Source organism: Loxodonta africana, chromosome 18, assembly GCF_030014295.1.
Source record: "Loxodonta africana isolate mLoxAfr1 chromosome 18, mLoxAfr1.hap2, whole genome shotgun sequence".
In the NCBI taxonomy this organism is placed as follows: Eukaryota; Metazoa; Chordata; class Mammalia; order Proboscidea; family Elephantidae; genus Loxodonta; species Loxodonta africana.
Genome location: NC_087359.1, coordinates 34432748 through 34449564, shown reverse-complemented (window position 1 = coordinate 34449564; position 16817 = coordinate 34432748). Strand labels below are relative to the sequence as shown.

General features: G+C 55.4%; 2 protein-coding genes across 2 annotated transcripts; one reads left to right on the top strand and one right to left on the bottom strand.

Annotated features, from left to right (window-relative positions):
• Positions 1 to 287: 287 nt before the first annotated feature.
• Positions 288 to 6778, bottom strand: P3H4 (prolyl 3-hydroxylase family member 4 (inactive)). The gene is made up of 8 exons (XM_003414470.4): positions 6050 to 6778; positions 5729 to 5881; positions 5440 to 5611; positions 4564 to 4692; positions 3325 to 3470; positions 2586 to 2669; positions 1016 to 1160; positions 288 to 708 (listed from the first exon to the last, which is right to left on the bottom strand). The coding sequence occupies exons 1-8, from the start codon at positions 6521 to 6523 to the stop codon at positions 686 to 688; spliced, it is 1326 nt and encodes a 441-aa protein (XP_003414518.1). The 5' UTR covers positions 6524 to 6778; the 3' UTR covers positions 288 to 685.
• A 799-nt stretch (positions 6779 to 7577) lies between these two features.
• FKBP10 (FKBP prolyl isomerase 10) lies at positions 7578 to 16764 on the top strand. The gene is made up of 10 exons (XM_003414227.4): positions 7578 to 7889; positions 10737 to 10882; positions 11418 to 11607; positions 11724 to 11869; positions 12436 to 12625; positions 13018 to 13163; positions 13797 to 13989; positions 14484 to 14626; positions 14905 to 15068; positions 15508 to 16764. Exons 1-10 carry the CDS (start codon positions 7645 to 7647, stop codon positions 15691 to 15693), a joined length of 1749 nt encoding a protein of 582 aa, XP_003414275.1. The 5' UTR covers positions 7578 to 7644; the 3' UTR covers positions 15694 to 16764.
• Positions 16765 to 16817: the final 53 nt, after the last annotated feature.

The following is a 16817-nucleotide window of genomic DNA, read 5'->3' as shown; positions in this document are numbered from 1 at the left end:
GAAAATACATACAGCACGTCCCATCTTAGAATTCTGAAACCACCATCCTCCCGACTCTGAAGGAACTGGGTCCTCACGCCCCCTGGCGGGGATCAGCCATGGCATGCTACTTGCTCTCACACTTGCATGCTCACACAAACAGCAGTCCACAGAGGGCTGTGGGAACCACCATACTGTGCCCTCCTCACCACAGCATTCTACAGACCAGGAAAGACGAGCGCAGAGCTGGGGAGAGACGTGCAGTTCCACAACTCAGCCCCGGGAGACTGGATCCCAGGTGCCGCAACTCACTCAACAACAAAGGTTTATTGAGCACCCACTGCCAGTGCACCAGGAGCCTCTGGACTCCAGGTCCAGTGCTCTTCCTCGGCCCCAGCGGCCCCCTGCTGTCTCTGCAATTTGGGGTAAGATGCCAACCACCAGGATCTGGAACCTTCTCCTCAGGAGACAGGTGGCCCCCATTAGCCCACTGCTGGCCTGTAGCACCACCACCATCCTGTGGTCCAGAGGCAGGATGGGGCCTGGGGAGGCCACACTCACAGGCAGGACGGGGTGGGGGCCGGGCAGCTGTGTCCATTTTAAATTTTTAATAAATAGCTGCTACTGCTGCCCAGGCTGGAGGAGGGGCGACGCCATTGGGCTCAGGCTTCTCAAGCTCTTGAGAGGTGCAGGGGCAGCCCCCTTCTCATGCCAGTTCAGGCTCTGGCTCTGAAAAGGAGACAGCATTGGGGTTAGCCCCCTGCCCACTCCCAACGGGTATCAGGGTGCTATCTGGGAAAGGGGGGGTGGAACGTGGGGCACGCAGGAGGGACCCTCTCCAGGAACAGGTCTATGCTGGTTCCATCTCCAGGAAGGATGCCTCGCCTCCATCCCCAGTCAGGGCAGCGCCTCCAGAAGAGTGATCCCAGAACACACACAGAGCACTGCCACTGCAGCCCGGTGGGTGGATCCATCAGTCCCAACCTCTAGCACTGACCACATCCCCACGCCCTCCACCAGGACACAAATCACTCACCAGCCTCAGCCTCGTCGCCCTTGGCATCCGGTTCCTGCCACCAATCAGCATAGAGACCTTCCTCATAGTCACCCTCCCCCTCAAACTCAGTGTCAGGTGGGGAGTCCTCAGGCTCCATGGGTGGCTCTGCCTCCTCCAGCACCATCTTGAACAGCCCGGGGTGGAGGAGACACCAGATCACAGCAAATTCTTGGCCAAGGGGACCTCCAGTTCTATTCCTTAGTCCCCAGAGCTCCTCCCTCCCCAGTGTTAAGACCTAACACAGGAATGATTTGAGGGTTTTTCCCAAAAGGTCCTTATCCCAAAACCCTACCCCTGAACTGATGCGTGGGCTCCACCAGCAGAGATTCAGTGTTAGCATAAGTAGTGCCCTCTCCACAGCCCCCTTACCTTTTAAGTATAAATCCCCTGGTGAGAAGAACGCTATTCTATGCACACTGCTTGCTCCTGCTGTTTTCCCTAGCCCCCTGTGCCTAGATAGCTCTTGTATATCCCCTTAAAGCCAGGAGTCAGCTCCAGGATGGGGTTCTCAACGAGGACCAGAACCCTCCTCTGGTGCCCCATCCTGACCTCTGTTTGCTTTTCTGCCTCCCCCACTAGACCATGAGCTGCTTGAGAAAGAGACTGTGCCTTTCATCAACTTACCCCAGCCCCAAACACTGTGCGTGGCAAACACCAGACAACAAATAACAGTAATCAAAATGGCTATCACTCACTGAGCACCTACTATGTGCCAGCTCTATTTAAGGTGCTTTACACACTTGATCTCATTTAATTCTCACCACAACAATGGTGTGAGATGGGCATTATTTGCCCCGTTCAATGGAGGAAGAGACAGAAGTTCAGAGAGCTTACTGAAAACTTGCCTGGAAGCTACCTAGCTGGTAAGTGGTAGAGCCAGGTCTGGCAAGCACCAAAAACTGGGTGCTAACCATTGTTCACCCTGCCCCCATGTTTGATGAGGAGGCCATAGACGGGTGAACTCAGGAGGGAATGAATAAATAGCCACTGAGCAACAAACCTCGGAGAAGTTCAAGTTCTCAAGCCCTCATTCATCCATTTATCTATTCATTTACTTGTTTATTCAAACTCAGTTTCTGAGCACCAGCTCTGTGCCAGGTACCGTGGGAGGGCTGGAAATAACCAGGTCTCCATCTTGTCCTGGAGCACAACCCTCCAGAAGACTGGCTGGAGAAGGGGGCTAGGGTTGAAATGCAAATAACCAGCGCAGCAAATAACTCCAGTTATGGCCAAAGGAGATCAGGGAGGCACAGAGGGTCAGGGTTGCAATGAAGCCCAGAGGAGAGGGCCAAGGCATGCAACAAGGGCCTCCTGGAGGAGGTGCCATCTGAGCTGGACAGGATTCAGACTCGTGGGCAAAGGGGAGGGGGGATGAGAACACTGAGCCAGGGAGAGAAGGGAAGGTGTAGATAACAGACAGGCAAACCTCTTCCGCTTCACAGCAGCTGACTGCTGGCGGTTGGGGCTGAGCTTTGGCACAGAGGCCCAGGGCAAAGGCCCGAGGTGTCCTCCACCGTGGCCCGGGCCTGGAGAACAGGGGGTCATTTACCTCATCATCTGACTGCAGGTACATGTGTGCAAATTCCAGCAGCTCCTGCAGTTCAGCAGTCTGATTGTGGTAGAGCATGGCTTCCTGGGAAGAGCAGGGGCGGGAAAGCACGGTGGGAAAATGGTACGGGCAGCCAGGACCCCTAGAATCTGGATTCCCTTTCCCTTTTCCAGCTCAAGGAGCAGGCAACAGGTTTTAGCTCACATGCTGATCAGATCATCATGGCTGCTAGGAGTGATGGATGGGTTAAGGATTCTGGGGGTTCAGTGAGCAAGAGTGCCTCGATCGATTAGCAATGTCTGCCACTGACATGCAAAGGAGGAGTGGCATCATGTGCCCCACATTTGACAACCTTGCCCTAGACTCCAGGGGGTTTCCTCCTTGGTCTAGTTAAGGGCCCCCTAGGGAAGAAGTGCAAAGGTCAGAAGTGATAGTAATGAGGGTGGGGAGGATAGTAGCAGGAGTGGACACTTATTGGGTACCTTCCACAGCCCAGGCACTGAGCTGGCAAGGTAGTCAGTACAAGTCCACTTTGCAGATGAGGCAACAGATTCAGAGACTGTCAATGACATTCCCAAGACCACACAGCTGGTGGAGCTGGGGTTTGAACCCAGGACTGACTCCATCCACAACCCATGCTCTTTCCTCTTCCCATCCAGCCTTCCAAGGAGGCACGGTCTGACCGAGCGTTTTTAATCAAGCCGTGTGCCCCTCGAGTGCCTCGGAAGGCAGTGCCCACCTCCCGGGGCTGGAAATCCTCCTCCTCCAGCCCCCAGCGAGCCCGGTGGAAGCGGTAATACACCAAATTCTGCTGCATGACGCTGTCTTCAGGATCAAAGAGCATATAGCTGGCAGCGCTGCGGGCGGCCTGGCGCACGTCATTCACTGTGGGCGGGCAGGGCAGGAATGAGGATCCCAGTCACTTCCTCACATTCAGGGACAACCCCACCATGCCCACCCCACCCCATCTCCCAATTCAGTCCAGTGCTCCTCACCCCACCCAATAACAGTGCAAACTAACATATACTGGGCACTTGCCATGTGTCAGGCCTTGCATAACTCATTTAAACCTCACTGTTATTATCATGGAAACCCTGGTGGCTAGTGGTGAAGTGCTACGGCTGCTAACCAAAGGGTCGGCAGTTCAAATCTGCCAGGTGCTTCTTGGAAACTCTATGGGGCAGTTCTACTCTGTCCTATAGGGTAGCTATGAGTCGGAATTGACTCAACAGCACTGGGTTTATCACTGGGTTTGTTATTATCATCCCCATTTTACAGACAAGATACCTGAGGCCCAGAGAGGTTAGGTAACATGCTCTAGCTCATACAACTGGAGAATGACACCACTGGGGAATTAGAACCTGGCAGCTCAGCTCTCAACCTCTCTGCCATCTGACCGCACGAAGGGTCTCCCTGGCCTCTTGGTCCTCAGCCCCTCCACTCCAACTCCAGCCTCTGTCTCAGGTTTGGGCCTTCAGCACTGCAAGAACTTTGGAAGTTGTCCATCCCAGGCCTCAGTGGATGCCAGGTCTCCCTCCAGTGAGGAGATCCACACTCTTAGGCCACAAGTCCTGGTGCTGTTTTTTATTAGCCATGTAATTTGGGGCCAGCCGCTTGCCCTTTATGAGCCTCAGTTTTCTTATCTGAAAAATGAGTCCATTTTTCCTAACACCAGCTGCATGGGGTTGGTGAGAGAATCAAGTGAGATAAAAAGATGTGGCAGAGCTTTGTAAACTGCCTAGTGCTGTGCCCTCTAGTTTTCTCTCAAGGCTGCTCTATGTCCTCACCCAGAAGCCTCTCATCTGCCCAAGGTCCCCAGGGTTCTTTTTCAATATCCCTCCATCCACAACCGAGATTCTCTCCCATCTCCCAGGGTCCTCAATTCTGAGGGACAGCTCCCTGTAACTCTGTGAGGTCCCCAGTACAGTCCTCTCCCTCACCCCTTCCTCCCCTGTCCAAGCCGGCCCAGGAGGCTCACACTTATAGTAGGCAAATTGCAAGTAGTGGTACATGGTGGCCACGAACTTTTCCACGAAGTAGCCACCCACGTTGGGGGTCAGGTTGGCCTCACAGTCCACCTTGCACTGCAGGGATTCTGCAAAGAGATCTGGGGGTGGGAGGTAGCAGTAAGAAGCTGGTGGGCTTAAAAACTCAATCCCACTGTTGGAGATTACTTCAGATAACCACCATTACCTACTAAGCCTCAGTTTCCTTGTGAAGGAAAGCCTTCCAGTGTCCAGAAAATGGGTTGTTACAATGAAATGATACAATATGTATAAAGTGTTCCACAAACAGTAAGTGATACTGAGAAGACATACCCTGGGGTGGTCCCATGTCCCCGGCTGATTTATCATCCCTGGCTCAACTCCACAATAAAGCCAGAGGGAGCCAGGGTGGGGCCTCTGGGAGAGTGGCAGGGGGAGTTTAAGGCTCAACTGAAGCCAGAGAAGCTGAGGACAGTTCGCCTTGAGGGACCACAGGGTTAGGGATCCTGAGACGAGATGTGATTTCTGGCCACACTGAACAGGTTGCTTTCTGCATACCCGCCAGGATGTTTTCCACCTCAGCACCTTTGCACCTGTATTGCCCTCTGCCTGAAAGGTCTGGGAGTCTACCCCTCCCAGGCCCTTTTGGAATGTCACCATCTCTTAGTGCTGATGTACCTTGGAGAATCCCTACTGTAGCCCTCTGCACCAAGTGTCAGGACAGCTACACCTGTCTCAGTTAACAGACTGAGGGCTCCGGGAAGCAGAGCTCATTCAGCACCCCCACTTGGTGTCTGTTGGGGGTTCTCAGGCTCTATGGGTAGTTCTGCCTCTAGAGAGCCCCACAACCAGGGGTCTGGAGCAGGGACCTGCGATGGCTGGGTAGAAGTCTTTGAAGTCCACCTGCTCCTGAGCCCCCTCGCAGCCGGCCAGACATCGGGCAAAGACAGCTAGGTACTCAGCCAGGGCCCGCTCCATGTCCTCGATGCTGCTTCGGAAATCCCCGCTGTTGTAGAGCTTCACGGCCCGGAGAAACACGGCCTGTGGAAAAGGGTGACAGGGAAGGTCAAGGGGACTTCCATTCCCACCCCTCTTCTACAAGTGGGGGTCAGGGAGGAGCGTCAGGGCCAGCCCCACTCCCCTACCCCTCCACCCCACCTCGTAGGGCTGGGCCTCCAGGTCCGTGAGGGGCTCCTCTGCGGCGTCCAGCAGCCCCCGGTAATAGTTGAGATACTTGGCGGTTAGCTCGTGCTTCGGATTGCGCTGGAGGAAGGTGTAGGCCGCGGACACCGCCTTCTCCAGCCGGTTAGCCTGGGGGGACGAGGGGATCGATAAAGCCAGAGCCCGCAGCCCGGAGCGCACAGGGGATTTCGTGCTCCGGTTGAGGGCAAGGCTTCTCCCGCCCGGTCGGAATACCAGACGCCGAGAGCAGCGCGGAGCTGCGCCCGAGCGCAGACGCCGAGGGTCCGGGGCGCCCACCTTGAACAGCGCGTAGTGCAGATACTGGTAGGGCATGCGGCTCTGGAAGTCGCGGAGCAGCTGCCGCGGCGGGTAGGGCACCTGGAAGGCGGGCAGCGTCCGCTTGCAGCGCCGCAGGCAGGCGGCGCGCTCCAGAACGAGGCCGAAGAGCTGCAGCTCGCGGGCCCACTCGTCGCCGCGCCCGCTGTCGGGGCTGGGCGCGGGGTGCGAGGCCCCCGGTTGCGCCTGGCCGCTGCAGTTGGCGTGGCAGAAGGCCTCGCTGTCCCGCAGCAGCCGGTGCAGCCGCAGAGCCGCCTCCAGGTAGCGCGCGCTCTCGCGCCAGCTCTCGCCCTCGTACTGCTCCAGCGCGTGTCCGTAGGCCGCGGCCAGAGGCATCAGGTCTTCGGGCGGGAAGCCCCGGAAGCTGTACTTCTCGTACTGCGCCCCGGCGCTGCCCAGTAGCAGCCACAGGAGCCCGCACGCCGCCCACCCCATGCCCCCTCCGTGCCGTCGGCTCTCGGAGCGAGAAGGCTGCCAGCCGGACCGGAGGGCGCAAGGCCTCGCCGGCGCGTCTGCTGGGTCTTAGCGCCCGCGCTGAAGGCAGCAGGCGGGGGGAGTAGCCTGAGTCAGGTCCCCAGAGGGACGGAGGTCTGCCTGCCTCCTCTTCTGGAGAGGGTCCGCTGATGTCCTGACTCCCCTACGTTGGCCGATCCCCTGCCCTGGCCTTGGGGATCTTGTGACACCATGACAGATGATGGGTGGGTGGGTGGGGAGAACATTTCACGCCAGGAATGGAGAGCCCAGAAAGCTCCTCCCTACACGAAGACAGCCCCCACCCTAAGATCAAGAAATTGAGGGAGCTGCCACGTCCCCCTACTGGTCTCCCCTCACAGCGCCCCTTCGGCACGCTCCCCACCCGAGTGCCCGACGAGTTCACACTGAGTGTCCCCATGGCCCACGTCGGGGAGGCTCATACCTCGTTCACTCTGCACACCCTCCGTTATCAGTGTTTCCATCCCCAGGTCACAAAGTTCTCGAGGACCAGCTTTTAAAACGGGGACAAAGCAGCTCTTCCCCGGAGAAGCTTTCCGTTGGAGGACAGTAGGGGTGAGGAAAGCACTAAGATATTCCTCCTATTCTGGAGAGGCCTAGATTTGGGGGTGACAGCAAAGGCAGCAAGGACTGCCTCAGCCAGGCTTTAGGACCCGGGGCATCCGGAAAAAGACACTGAAAGTTTTGTGTTTTTTTTTTTTTTCCTTTTTCGGGCGTTAGCTCAGACTTCTCATCTTTCTTGAGCCTCTCTACCCCGCCGGGCCCCAGATCTCCCGGCCCGGGTGGAGTTGGCGGTGGGGGAGCCGGAGTGCTTTGTGGTGCATTTCTCGGTTTCTAACACGTTCAGCCTTGCCCTCTCGTCCTACCCTCACCACCACCCCCCCACCCCACGCTGTCCAGCCAGCTCAGTGTCCCCAGCCCCCATTCCACGTGGACCAGCTTGGGCGGGGGTGGGAGGGAGGACAGGAAGGGGGGGAGCTAGCTCTGGGAAGAAGGGGAAAGGAGGTTGGCCGCGGCAGCTCCCTAGTTCGTCCTCACTGCCGGCCGACCCAGCTCCAGGCACCATGTTCCCCGCGGGCCCCCCCAGGCACACCCTCCGCCGGCTCCCCCTGCTGCAGTTGCTGCTGCTTCTCGTGCAGGCCGTGGGGAGGGGGCAGGGCCGTGCCAGCCCGGCCGGGGGCCCTCTGGAAGATGTGGTCATCGAGAGGTACCACATCCCCAGGGCCTGTCCCCGGGAGGTGCAGATGGGGGATTTTGTGCGGTACCACTACAACGGCACTTTCGAGGACGGCAAGAAGTTTGACTCGAGGTAATGATTGGCGCCCCCAGACTCGCCACCCCCTTTCCTGAGCGCCCTGCCAGCCTTTCTTCAGTTCTGGGGTCCCCTGTTGCCCCTTTTAAGCTCTGCATCCAGGCACTCACTCCATGACCCCCTAACACCAAACACAGCATCTCTGGGGACTCCCAGACACCCATCTCCCCAAAGACACTCCCTACTCCCCGTTACAAACCTTTATCTCTCAAAGGACTCCGATTTCTTTCACACAAGCTCCTCACTTCCCAGGGTACTTGATAATCAAGGTGAACTGCTCTGTTCATTTACCGTTGCTTTTGGTGAGGGTGGGGGATTCTGTCTACAATGTTGGGGGGAAGGGAATGGTGCCTGCTGCATGGGAATCCTCAAGTGGTCTCAGCCTGGGACCCCCTACCTTCCCACTACTCTGACACTCTTTCTGGTTCTTTCCCTGTTTTCAGTTACCTTTGCGTTGGGAGAAGAGGGAGAACTTTAGGGGGGGTGGAGGTTAGCAGCTGGTGGGAGTTAAGGGGGCACATTATAATAAGACGGTAGGATGGAGAGCGGGGCATAGCTGGTTGCAGGGGCCCTCTGTCTACATGTCACATGATTGAACGTGCCACCCTGGGCTTTTTGGAGGGTTTTCTTGCCTTCTTCTCCAGGTCCTGCAGGCCGTCTGCCCTCCCCCAACTCCTCCCTCCCTCTCTCCCTCCATCTTAGCTCTACCAGGCCAGTGCCATCACCCATCTTGCTAACGTTGGGGTTTGAAAAACGGATCTCTCTGGTCTGCTCCAGACCTCTGGTCCTCTGAGGCTGGTGCGGGCAGGACAGAGCTGTGCACTGGCCTCGGGTAAACTTTGGGTTCCCATCCCACACACAAACCCCATATCACACCCAAAGAAGTCAGTACCTCTTAGACCCGTCCCCAAAACACAGCTCAGCCCATGGCAAATAAATTAGTGGACATGACTTTGGAGGCAAGTAGCATTTTGGGGAAGAACATGAACTCCAAAGCCCAAGACCATGGGTTCAAAACCACTCTGCCTATTATGGTGGACAACTGTTTTACCCCTTTAAGGTTCACTTTCTCCTTGTCTGAAAAATGGAGATAAAAACAGTACCTACTTCCTAAGGCTGATGTTAGGACTCACACAAGATAACGAAGGAATCACTGCAAATTGAAACTACCTGAATACCCGTTAACACTTGGATGGATAAATAAATTGTGGTAGATCACACAGTGGAATTCTATATAGCAATGAGAATGCAGAGTCTACTATTAAATGTGACAACTTAAATGAATCCCACAAACATAATATTGAGTGAAAGAAGCGAGAAACTGAGTATATACTGTATGATTTCATTTAAAAACAGGCAAAACTATAGTGATAGAAGTGCTTACCCTTGGGAGGAGGTAGTGACTAGAGGCTTCTGGGCTGGTGGCAATGCTCTGTTTGCCATGCTGGTTGCAATGGCTTTGTTGGCTTCTGAAAATTCAGTGAGCTATGTATGTTCACTTTTCTGTATGTATGTATAAAAGTATTTTTAATAATAATAATAAAGATGATGACTAAAGTGAGCTTCATGAGGCACCTGGCTGTCCGCGGATTCAATACGCATGAGCTTTGTCTCTGGTGGGACCTTATGCCCTGATGATTTTTAACTCTTAAAAACTCCTGTGAAGGAAGCGACCCAGACATGAAACCAGCTCAGTGGTTTAGGTATAGTGAGGTCTAGGCAGTAGCCAAGGATCCAGTGGTTAAGCCCGCAGATGCTAACTGAAGAGTTGGCGGTTCGAACCCACCAGCTGCTCCTCAGGAGAAAGATGTGGCAGTCTCCTTTCATAAAGATTACGGCCTTGGAAACCCTGTGGGGCAGTTCTACTCTGTCCTATAGGATCATTATGAGTCAGAGTTGGCCCGATGGCAATGGGTTTGGTTTTTCTGGTAGACAATAGCCAGGAGTACAGCCAGAGCCCTTGACCTCTAGGAGTGGGACGAGGGTTGGGAGTTGGGGGATGTGCCTGGTGGGACTCTGGGAGCCTGGCTGGGCCCAGGTTCATGCAGTGTTGAGCCTGGAAAACTTTCTTAACCCATGATCTCCTTTGATCAAAATAAAAATTTTCCACCCTTCCTTAACTTCTGAAAATTCAAAATAAATTTAAAATGTACCTCAAAAGAAAAAGAAAAGCTATGGCAATTTTAGAATGGGCCTTTTAAAAAAAATTTAAAACCAATCCCCATCCCCACTTCCGGCCAATGCTGCTTCTCCTTCCTTTCCTTGGAGAATCAATGGTGTGCCATGGCAAAAGCCTGGGCTTTGGAGTTCAACAGACCACATATTAGCTGTGTGACCTTGGGCAAGTCACTTAGTCTCTCAAGTCTTTATTATTTCTCATAAGAAAAATGAAAACAATCATGCCTACTTCATGGGAGAAAAGATTCAATAAGACAATGAATGTAAAATACCAAGCATCTAATCTGGCATATAGTAAATGCTCAATAAATATTCCCCTTCCCTGCCCTGCTGGACTTACACCCCCTTGCTGTCAGCAAATAGTAGCATCGGACAGGCCTGCCTGCCCCCCATTCCAGGGTAGTAAAAGCCCCTGGCCTTCTTGGGGGCTTCCCTTTAGTAATAGCCCATCCTCTTAAGAGGGGGGTGGGGAGGTCATGGCTGACCTAGGAGGGAGACGTGAAGAGGAGGTGAGGAGCACGTGGCCCCACAACTGGTGTAGGAAGGAGAGTAGTGCGTGAATGTTGTCTGTGTGCCTCCTGAACATGTATGGACCATGGGCAGAGGGAACCATGTGGCAACCGTGCACAGCTTTGGCCACTGTATCTCATCTCTTCCCTCCCCTAGCTATGACCGAAGTACCTTGGTGGCCATTGTGGTGGGCGTGGGGCGCCTCATCACCGGCATGGACCGGGGCCTCATGGGCATGTGTGTCAACGAAAGGCGACGTCTCATCGTGCCTCCCCATCTGGGCTATGGCAGCATTGGTTTGGGTGAGCAGGGCTGAGGAGGGGCACAGGGTGCGGATGGAGGACACCAGGAGGCAGAATCAGGGACCCCTGGGTCAGCAAACTGGAACTCAGAAAAGCAAGTGACTTGCCCAGCGTCACACTGCACAATATGAAGAGTGGGATGTCTGGAACTAGAGTTTAGGTCTTGTGCTCCTGGGATGCGAGGAAGGGGTATAAGAGGGCCCTGGGTGGCACAAGTGGTTTGTGATGGACTGCTAACCTGAGGGTTGGCACTTCAAACCCACCCAGCAGCACTGCGGGAGAAAGGCTTGGCAATCTGCTTGCAGGAAAGATTACAGCCAAGAAAACCCTATGGAGCATTTCTACTCTTTAACACATGGGGTTGCCGTGAATCGGAAGTGATTCGATGGCAACAGGTTTGGTTTTGGTTTTTTGGGTGGGCTCATCCAAAAATGGCTAAGAAGAAGGGGTATTGGAGGCGGTGGGGAGCAAGGCCAAGCAGGACTCTCGGACCCCCTGTCCACCCCCACCCTGTGGGACCCCCTTGTCCTCACAGCGGGGCTCATTCCCCCGGATGCCACCCTCTACTTTGATGTGGTGCTCCTGGATGTGTGGAACAAGGCAGACACTGTACAAGTGAGCACCTTGCTGCGCCCGCACCACTGCCCCCGTATGGTCCAGGACGGCGACTTTGTCCGCTACCACTACAATGGCACACTGCTGGATGGCACCGCCTTCGACTCCAGGTAAGGGCTGGAGGGGAGCCCGGAGGTGCTGGGGACTACGACATATGGAGGAGAACGTGGGGCCCATCCTGCCTGTCCCACCCCCAACAATATCATCTCTACCTCATTCTCGGCAGCTACAGTAGGGGCGGCACTTATGACACCTACGTTGGCTCTGGCTGGCTGATCAAGGGCATGGACCAGGGGCTGCTGGGCATGTGTCCTGGAGAGAGAAGGAAGATCGTCATCCCTCCATTCCTGGCCTATGGCGAGAAAGGCTATGGTAAAGGGAGGCAGGGACTGAGGGGGGGTTCTCCACAAGAGGGAAAACCAGGGCTGCCACATACAGTTGTCCAGGTTGTGCACTGCACAGGGGCACCCAGCCAAGGAGCAAATAGGGATGAAATCTAGCCCTTGGTGATTGTTTAGCTAAGAACCAAAATCCGTTGCCGTCGAGTCGATTCCAACTCATAGCAACCATGTAGAACAGAATAAAACTGCCCCATAGGGATTCTGAGGAGCGTCTGGTAGATTTGGACTGCTGACTTTTTGGTTAGCAGTCATAACTCTTAACCACACCACCACCAGCGTTTCCTATCTAGCTAAGAAGAGGTGCGTTATTGTGATTTACACAAAGCCTCAGTGTGAGCTGGTAGTGCCCCTGAAGAAAACCCAGCTCAGGCCTCACAGGGAGAGCAAGAAATAGGGCCACTGATGCCATGGAAGGAAAGGGTTCTGGAGAGCAGGGGCAGCACCTTTTTGCATGGTGCCTACACAGGCTTTCCTGAGTTGAGAAGGAGCCCCGCTTTGCTCCCTACTTGTATGGTTCAAGCCCTATCCCTCCCCCAGGGACTGTGATCCCTCCACAGGCCTCCCTGGTCTTCCACGTCCTGCTGATCGACGTCCACAACCCAAAGGACACTGTCCAGCTGGAGACGCTGGAGCTGCCCCCTGGCTGTGTTCGGAGAGCCGTGGCTGGGGACTTCATGCGTTATCATTACAACGGCTCACTGATGGATGGCACCCTCTTTGATTCCAGGTCAGGAGAGTCCTGAGGAGGGTGGGTGGGGCTGGGGGGGTCGGGCAGAAGAAGCCAGGACAGGAAGAGAAATACCAGGTGCTGGCAAAATGGTTAAGCTCTTGACTACCAACTGAAAGGTTGGCAGTTTATAACCCACCCAGGGGCACCTCCGGAGAAAGACCTGGCAATCTACTTCCAAAAGATCACAGCCATTGAAAACCCTATGGAACACAGTTCTACTCTGCACATACGGGGTTGCTGTGAGTCGGAATTGACTCAATGGAAGCTGGTTTGGTTTTTTGGTTTGGGGTCATCCCAGACAGCCGTTGTGGGGTGGTTCTAAGCTGCCTGGAAGCGGGAGGGGCCCCTTTGACCCCCCCCTTCCTGGCCCTCCCCACCTTGTATTGCAGCTACTCCCGCAACCACACCTACAATACCTATATCGGGCAGGGTTACATCATCCCCGGGATGGACCAGGGGCTGCAGGGCGCCTGCATGGGGGAGCGCCGGAGGATCACCATCCCCCCCCACCTTGCCTATGGGGAGAATGGAACCGGTAGGGTTGTTCCCACCACCACCACCTCAGTTCCTCTGAACCGCTCACTGACCCTCCCCCGAGTGTAGCCTGTGCCCCGCCCCCACCACGGTGGGATCCAGCCACTGCTCTGCCCCTCTCCCTCATAAAAGTATATACATTCTGTATCAGGCCACCCACCCAGTTCCTGCCACAGACTCCATCCATCTTCTCCAGGGGCAGTCCCGTCTTGTCCTCCCAGTTCTCCCCTTCCATACGGGGAAGGACAGCTGACTTCTGGCTTAGGGGAGGGAGGATGGGTATGGAAGAACTGAAACAGCGGCATAGCCCTGGGATGCAGAGATCTAGTTTTGAGAGCCAGCTTTGCTTGGCACCTCAGTTTCCTTGCCTATAAAATGGGACTAATCATTTTGCTCACCAGTTACAGGGAATTTGCAAGGAGAGTGTAAAAGGGCTCTCTAAACTGGAATGCTCCTTGCCCCACCTGCTCCCCGCCTCCCCCCCACCACCAACAAAAGCACATTAGAAGAATTGACTGTGTGGACAAACATCCCACCCCATCCTGGTTTGAAACCCCAGGGTGAGGAAGAGCTTAGAGACTGGGCAGCCCCTCCTAGACCTCTGAGCTAACTTGCTCCTGAATTCTGGCCTCAGGAGACAAGATCCCTGGCTCCGCTGTGCTGATCTTCGATGTCCACGTCATCGACTTCCACAACCCTACAGATCCAGTGGAAATCCAGACAATCTTCCGGCCCCCGGAGGCCTGCAACGAGACCTCCAAACTTGGAGACTTTGTTCGATACCACTACAACTGCTCTCTGCTGGATGGCACCAAGCTCTTCTCGTCGTGGGTCCCGGGCAGGGCCAGGGCTGGGCAGGCGGGTGGACAGGGGCGAGGGAGTCCTCCTGCCAGTACCCTTGACTCTTGCTCCCCACCCCGTCAATCCCCAAGTCTCTGGTGGAGCTTCCAGACTCTTGCTTCGTCCATAGGTTCCCCATCTCAGTGAGGGAGACAGGAGGCATCAGGAGATGAAACTCTTTACTCCGCAGGGGAAGGGGAGGGGAAACTAGCCTTGGGGGAGAGCTGCTACTTCCACTTCATGGAGGGGAAACGAGCAGGGAGAGATGAGGCCTCCAGGCCACGCTTCAGGGGCAGTGGCAAGAGGAAACTGGGAGTCTCATCTCTGCTCCTCCGCTAGGCCTGGCACTGCTGTGTTGGGGGGTGGGCACCAGGAGGAGGGACTAGGGAGGCGAGGGCTCATCTTGGCCCTTGTGGGAGAAGGGAGTGTGAACTGGCAGAGGCCGGGCTGGCGCCAACCTGGAAATTGTTTTCTCCTCCAGCCATGACTACGGGGCCCCCCAGGAGGCAACACTGGGGGCCAACAAGGTGATCACAGGCCTGGATACAGGCCTGCAGGGCATGTGTGTGGGAGAGAGGCGGCAGCTCGTGGTGCCCCCGCACCTGGCACATGGGGAGAGCGGAGGTGAGAGGGCAGGGATTGGTCTGGCAGGTGTTCCGTCCACTTTGCACTTACTTGTCTTGGGCCTCTATGGCTGATGGAAGGAGTCAGAAAACCCTTCAGGATGATTCTGTAAACATCCTATGCCCCTCTCTTCAGCTCCCAAGTTGGGGAGGGACACTCTCTCCCCAATTCCCCTTACTGAGGCCTGTGGACCAGGGAGCAGACGAGGAAGGCTGAGGAGTCAAGTCCAGACTCTGGTCTGATTAGGACACCTTCCTTCTCTCTTCTCCTTCCCTCAGCCCGGGGGGTTCCTGGCAGCGCTGTGCTGCTGTTTGAGGTAGAGCTGGTGTCCCGGGAGGAGGGGCTGCCCACAGGCTACCTGTTTGTGTGGCACGAGGACCCTCCAGCCAACCTGTTTGAAGACATGGACCTCAACAAAGATGGAGAGGTCCCTCCGGAGGAGGTGGGTGAGGAGTTCCATGCCCATGCACATGCCCCCGCCAGGAAGTCCATTTGCATGGTGCCCTTGAGCAATAACGCAGTGCACGTCCACCATCCTGCTTAAGCCACCCCCGGCTTCCATGTCCCTGCCTCTGTGCTGAGTCACAGTGCCTTAATGTCCTTGTCCTTCTGGCGCCTGTGCACCCCAGTCCCCTGCAGCCCTGGCCTGGTGCTGACTCCCCCATGACACACCTCCACCCTGGCCCCACTCCTATCAGCTCAGGACCCCAGCACCAGCTCCTCTCCTCCCAGTCCTTACTGAGGTCGGGGGGGAGGAGCTGGGGCAGCCTGAAAAAAAATACCCAGCCTCTCTAGTCTCTACCTGGGGGCCCTTCCCCAGGTCGCAGTTGCTCAGCTGTGACCCTCACTCCCCACTTCCCCTTACTTCTTCCCTCCCCCAGTTTTCCGCCTTCATCAAGGCTCAAGTGAATGAAGGCAAAGGACGCCTCATGCCTGGGCAGGACCCTGAGAAAACCATAGGGGACATGTTCCAGAACCAGGACCGCAACCATGACGGCAAGGTCACCGCTGAGGAACTCAAGCTGAAGTCAGACGAAGACCAGGAGCTGGTCCATGAGGAGCTCTGAAAGGCAGGAAGCCCAGGCCTGGTCTCGAACGCAGAGGCCCACGTTTTAGGGGACAGTGGGCAGTGGGACTGACCTTTGAACAGTCACTCCCCTCTGCCGAGATAAAGTCTGGGAGCCATGAAAAAAGTTGCCAGAGGAGCCAATGCTGGTCTTCCCAGTAGCCATAGGTTAAATTCCACAGTGCAGACCTCTATTCCATTTTTATCCTCCAACCCCAAACTCCTTAAAGATTTTTGGAGTTAGAAAGCCAGTCTGACAATTAGTGGAGCCTAGGGATTAAAAAAAAAAAAAAATTTTTTTTTTTTTTAGGGGTTGAACAGTGCCTAGCCCCTCACCCACACCCCCACCACATTGCCAGACACTGAGGAGACTGAGTTGATTTATTCCCCCAGACTCGCCCGTTATTTACACCTCCCCTCGCTCTCCCCAACTCTCTGCCTCCATCCCCCGTTCCTCTGTTGTGGCAGCTCCCCCAGAGTGTGGATGAGGGCTGGGAAGACCCCTCATCACCCTCCCTCAGCTCTGGCTGGTTCCTAGGGAAGGGGGTGGCTCCCGGAGGGCAACCCTACCTCACCCTGTCCACTCCCCCACCTCACTGCATCCAATAGAGGTGAGATGACCCCAGGGTGCTGGAGGTGAGGGCTGGACTTTGTGTGGCCTTTCATCCCTAAAGAAGTCTCCTTTCTCGAAGGGTCCATGGAAGAGGCAGAAAATGAAGGAGAGGTGTGAGGAATCCTGCTTAGATGGGTCTTCCCTTGCCATGAGTCAATTCGGGCTCATAGTGACCCAACAGGACAGAGTAGAACTGCCCCATAGGGTTTCCAAGGCTGTAATCTTTCCAGAAGCAGGCTGCCACATCTTTCTCCCATGAAGCAGCTAGTGTGTTCAAACCACCAGCGTTTCAGTTAGCAGCGAGCACTTAACCACTGTGCCACAAGGGCTCCTTCAGATGGGTTTCAGGGCTATAGAATCCTTGGGTTTTGTGCTGGGATAAATTTGAGAGGCTCATTTGGGGCTGAGGGGTGGGAGTCAGATCCTTCTCCTTTGTGCCAAATAAAAGATTAACCAAAAGGCTCAGGATGTGGTCTTTTTTTTTTTTTTTTGGTGGGGGGGGGGGGCTGCTT

Bases quoted from the DNA above. Each gene is read 5' to 3' on its own strand.
- P3H4 (XM_003414470.4), bottom strand. From the start codon at position 6,523: ATGGGGTGGGCGGCGTGCGGGCTCCTGTGGCTGCTACTGGGCAGCGCC. The intron at 3,471-4,563 runs GTGAGCCTCCTG...GCCCGCCCACAG, and splicing joins GCAATTTGCCTACTATAAGT to TGAATGACGTGCGCCAGGCC. The intron at 709-1,015 runs GTGAGTGATTTG...TCTCCTTTTCAG, and splicing joins GGGCGACGAGGCTGAGGCTG to AGCCAGAGCCTGAACTGGCA.
- FKBP10 (XM_003414227.4), top strand. From the start codon at position 7,645: ATGTTCCCCGCGGGCCCCCCCAGGCACACCCTCCGCCGGCTCCCCCTG. The intron at 11,608-11,723 runs GTAAGGGCTGGA...CATTCTCGGCAG, and splicing joins GGCACCGCCTTCGACTCCAG to CTACAGTAGGGGCGGCACTT. The intron at 13,990-14,483 runs GTGGGTCCCGGG...TTTCTCCTCCAG, and splicing joins GGCACCAAGCTCTTCTCGTC to CCATGACTACGGGGCCCCCC.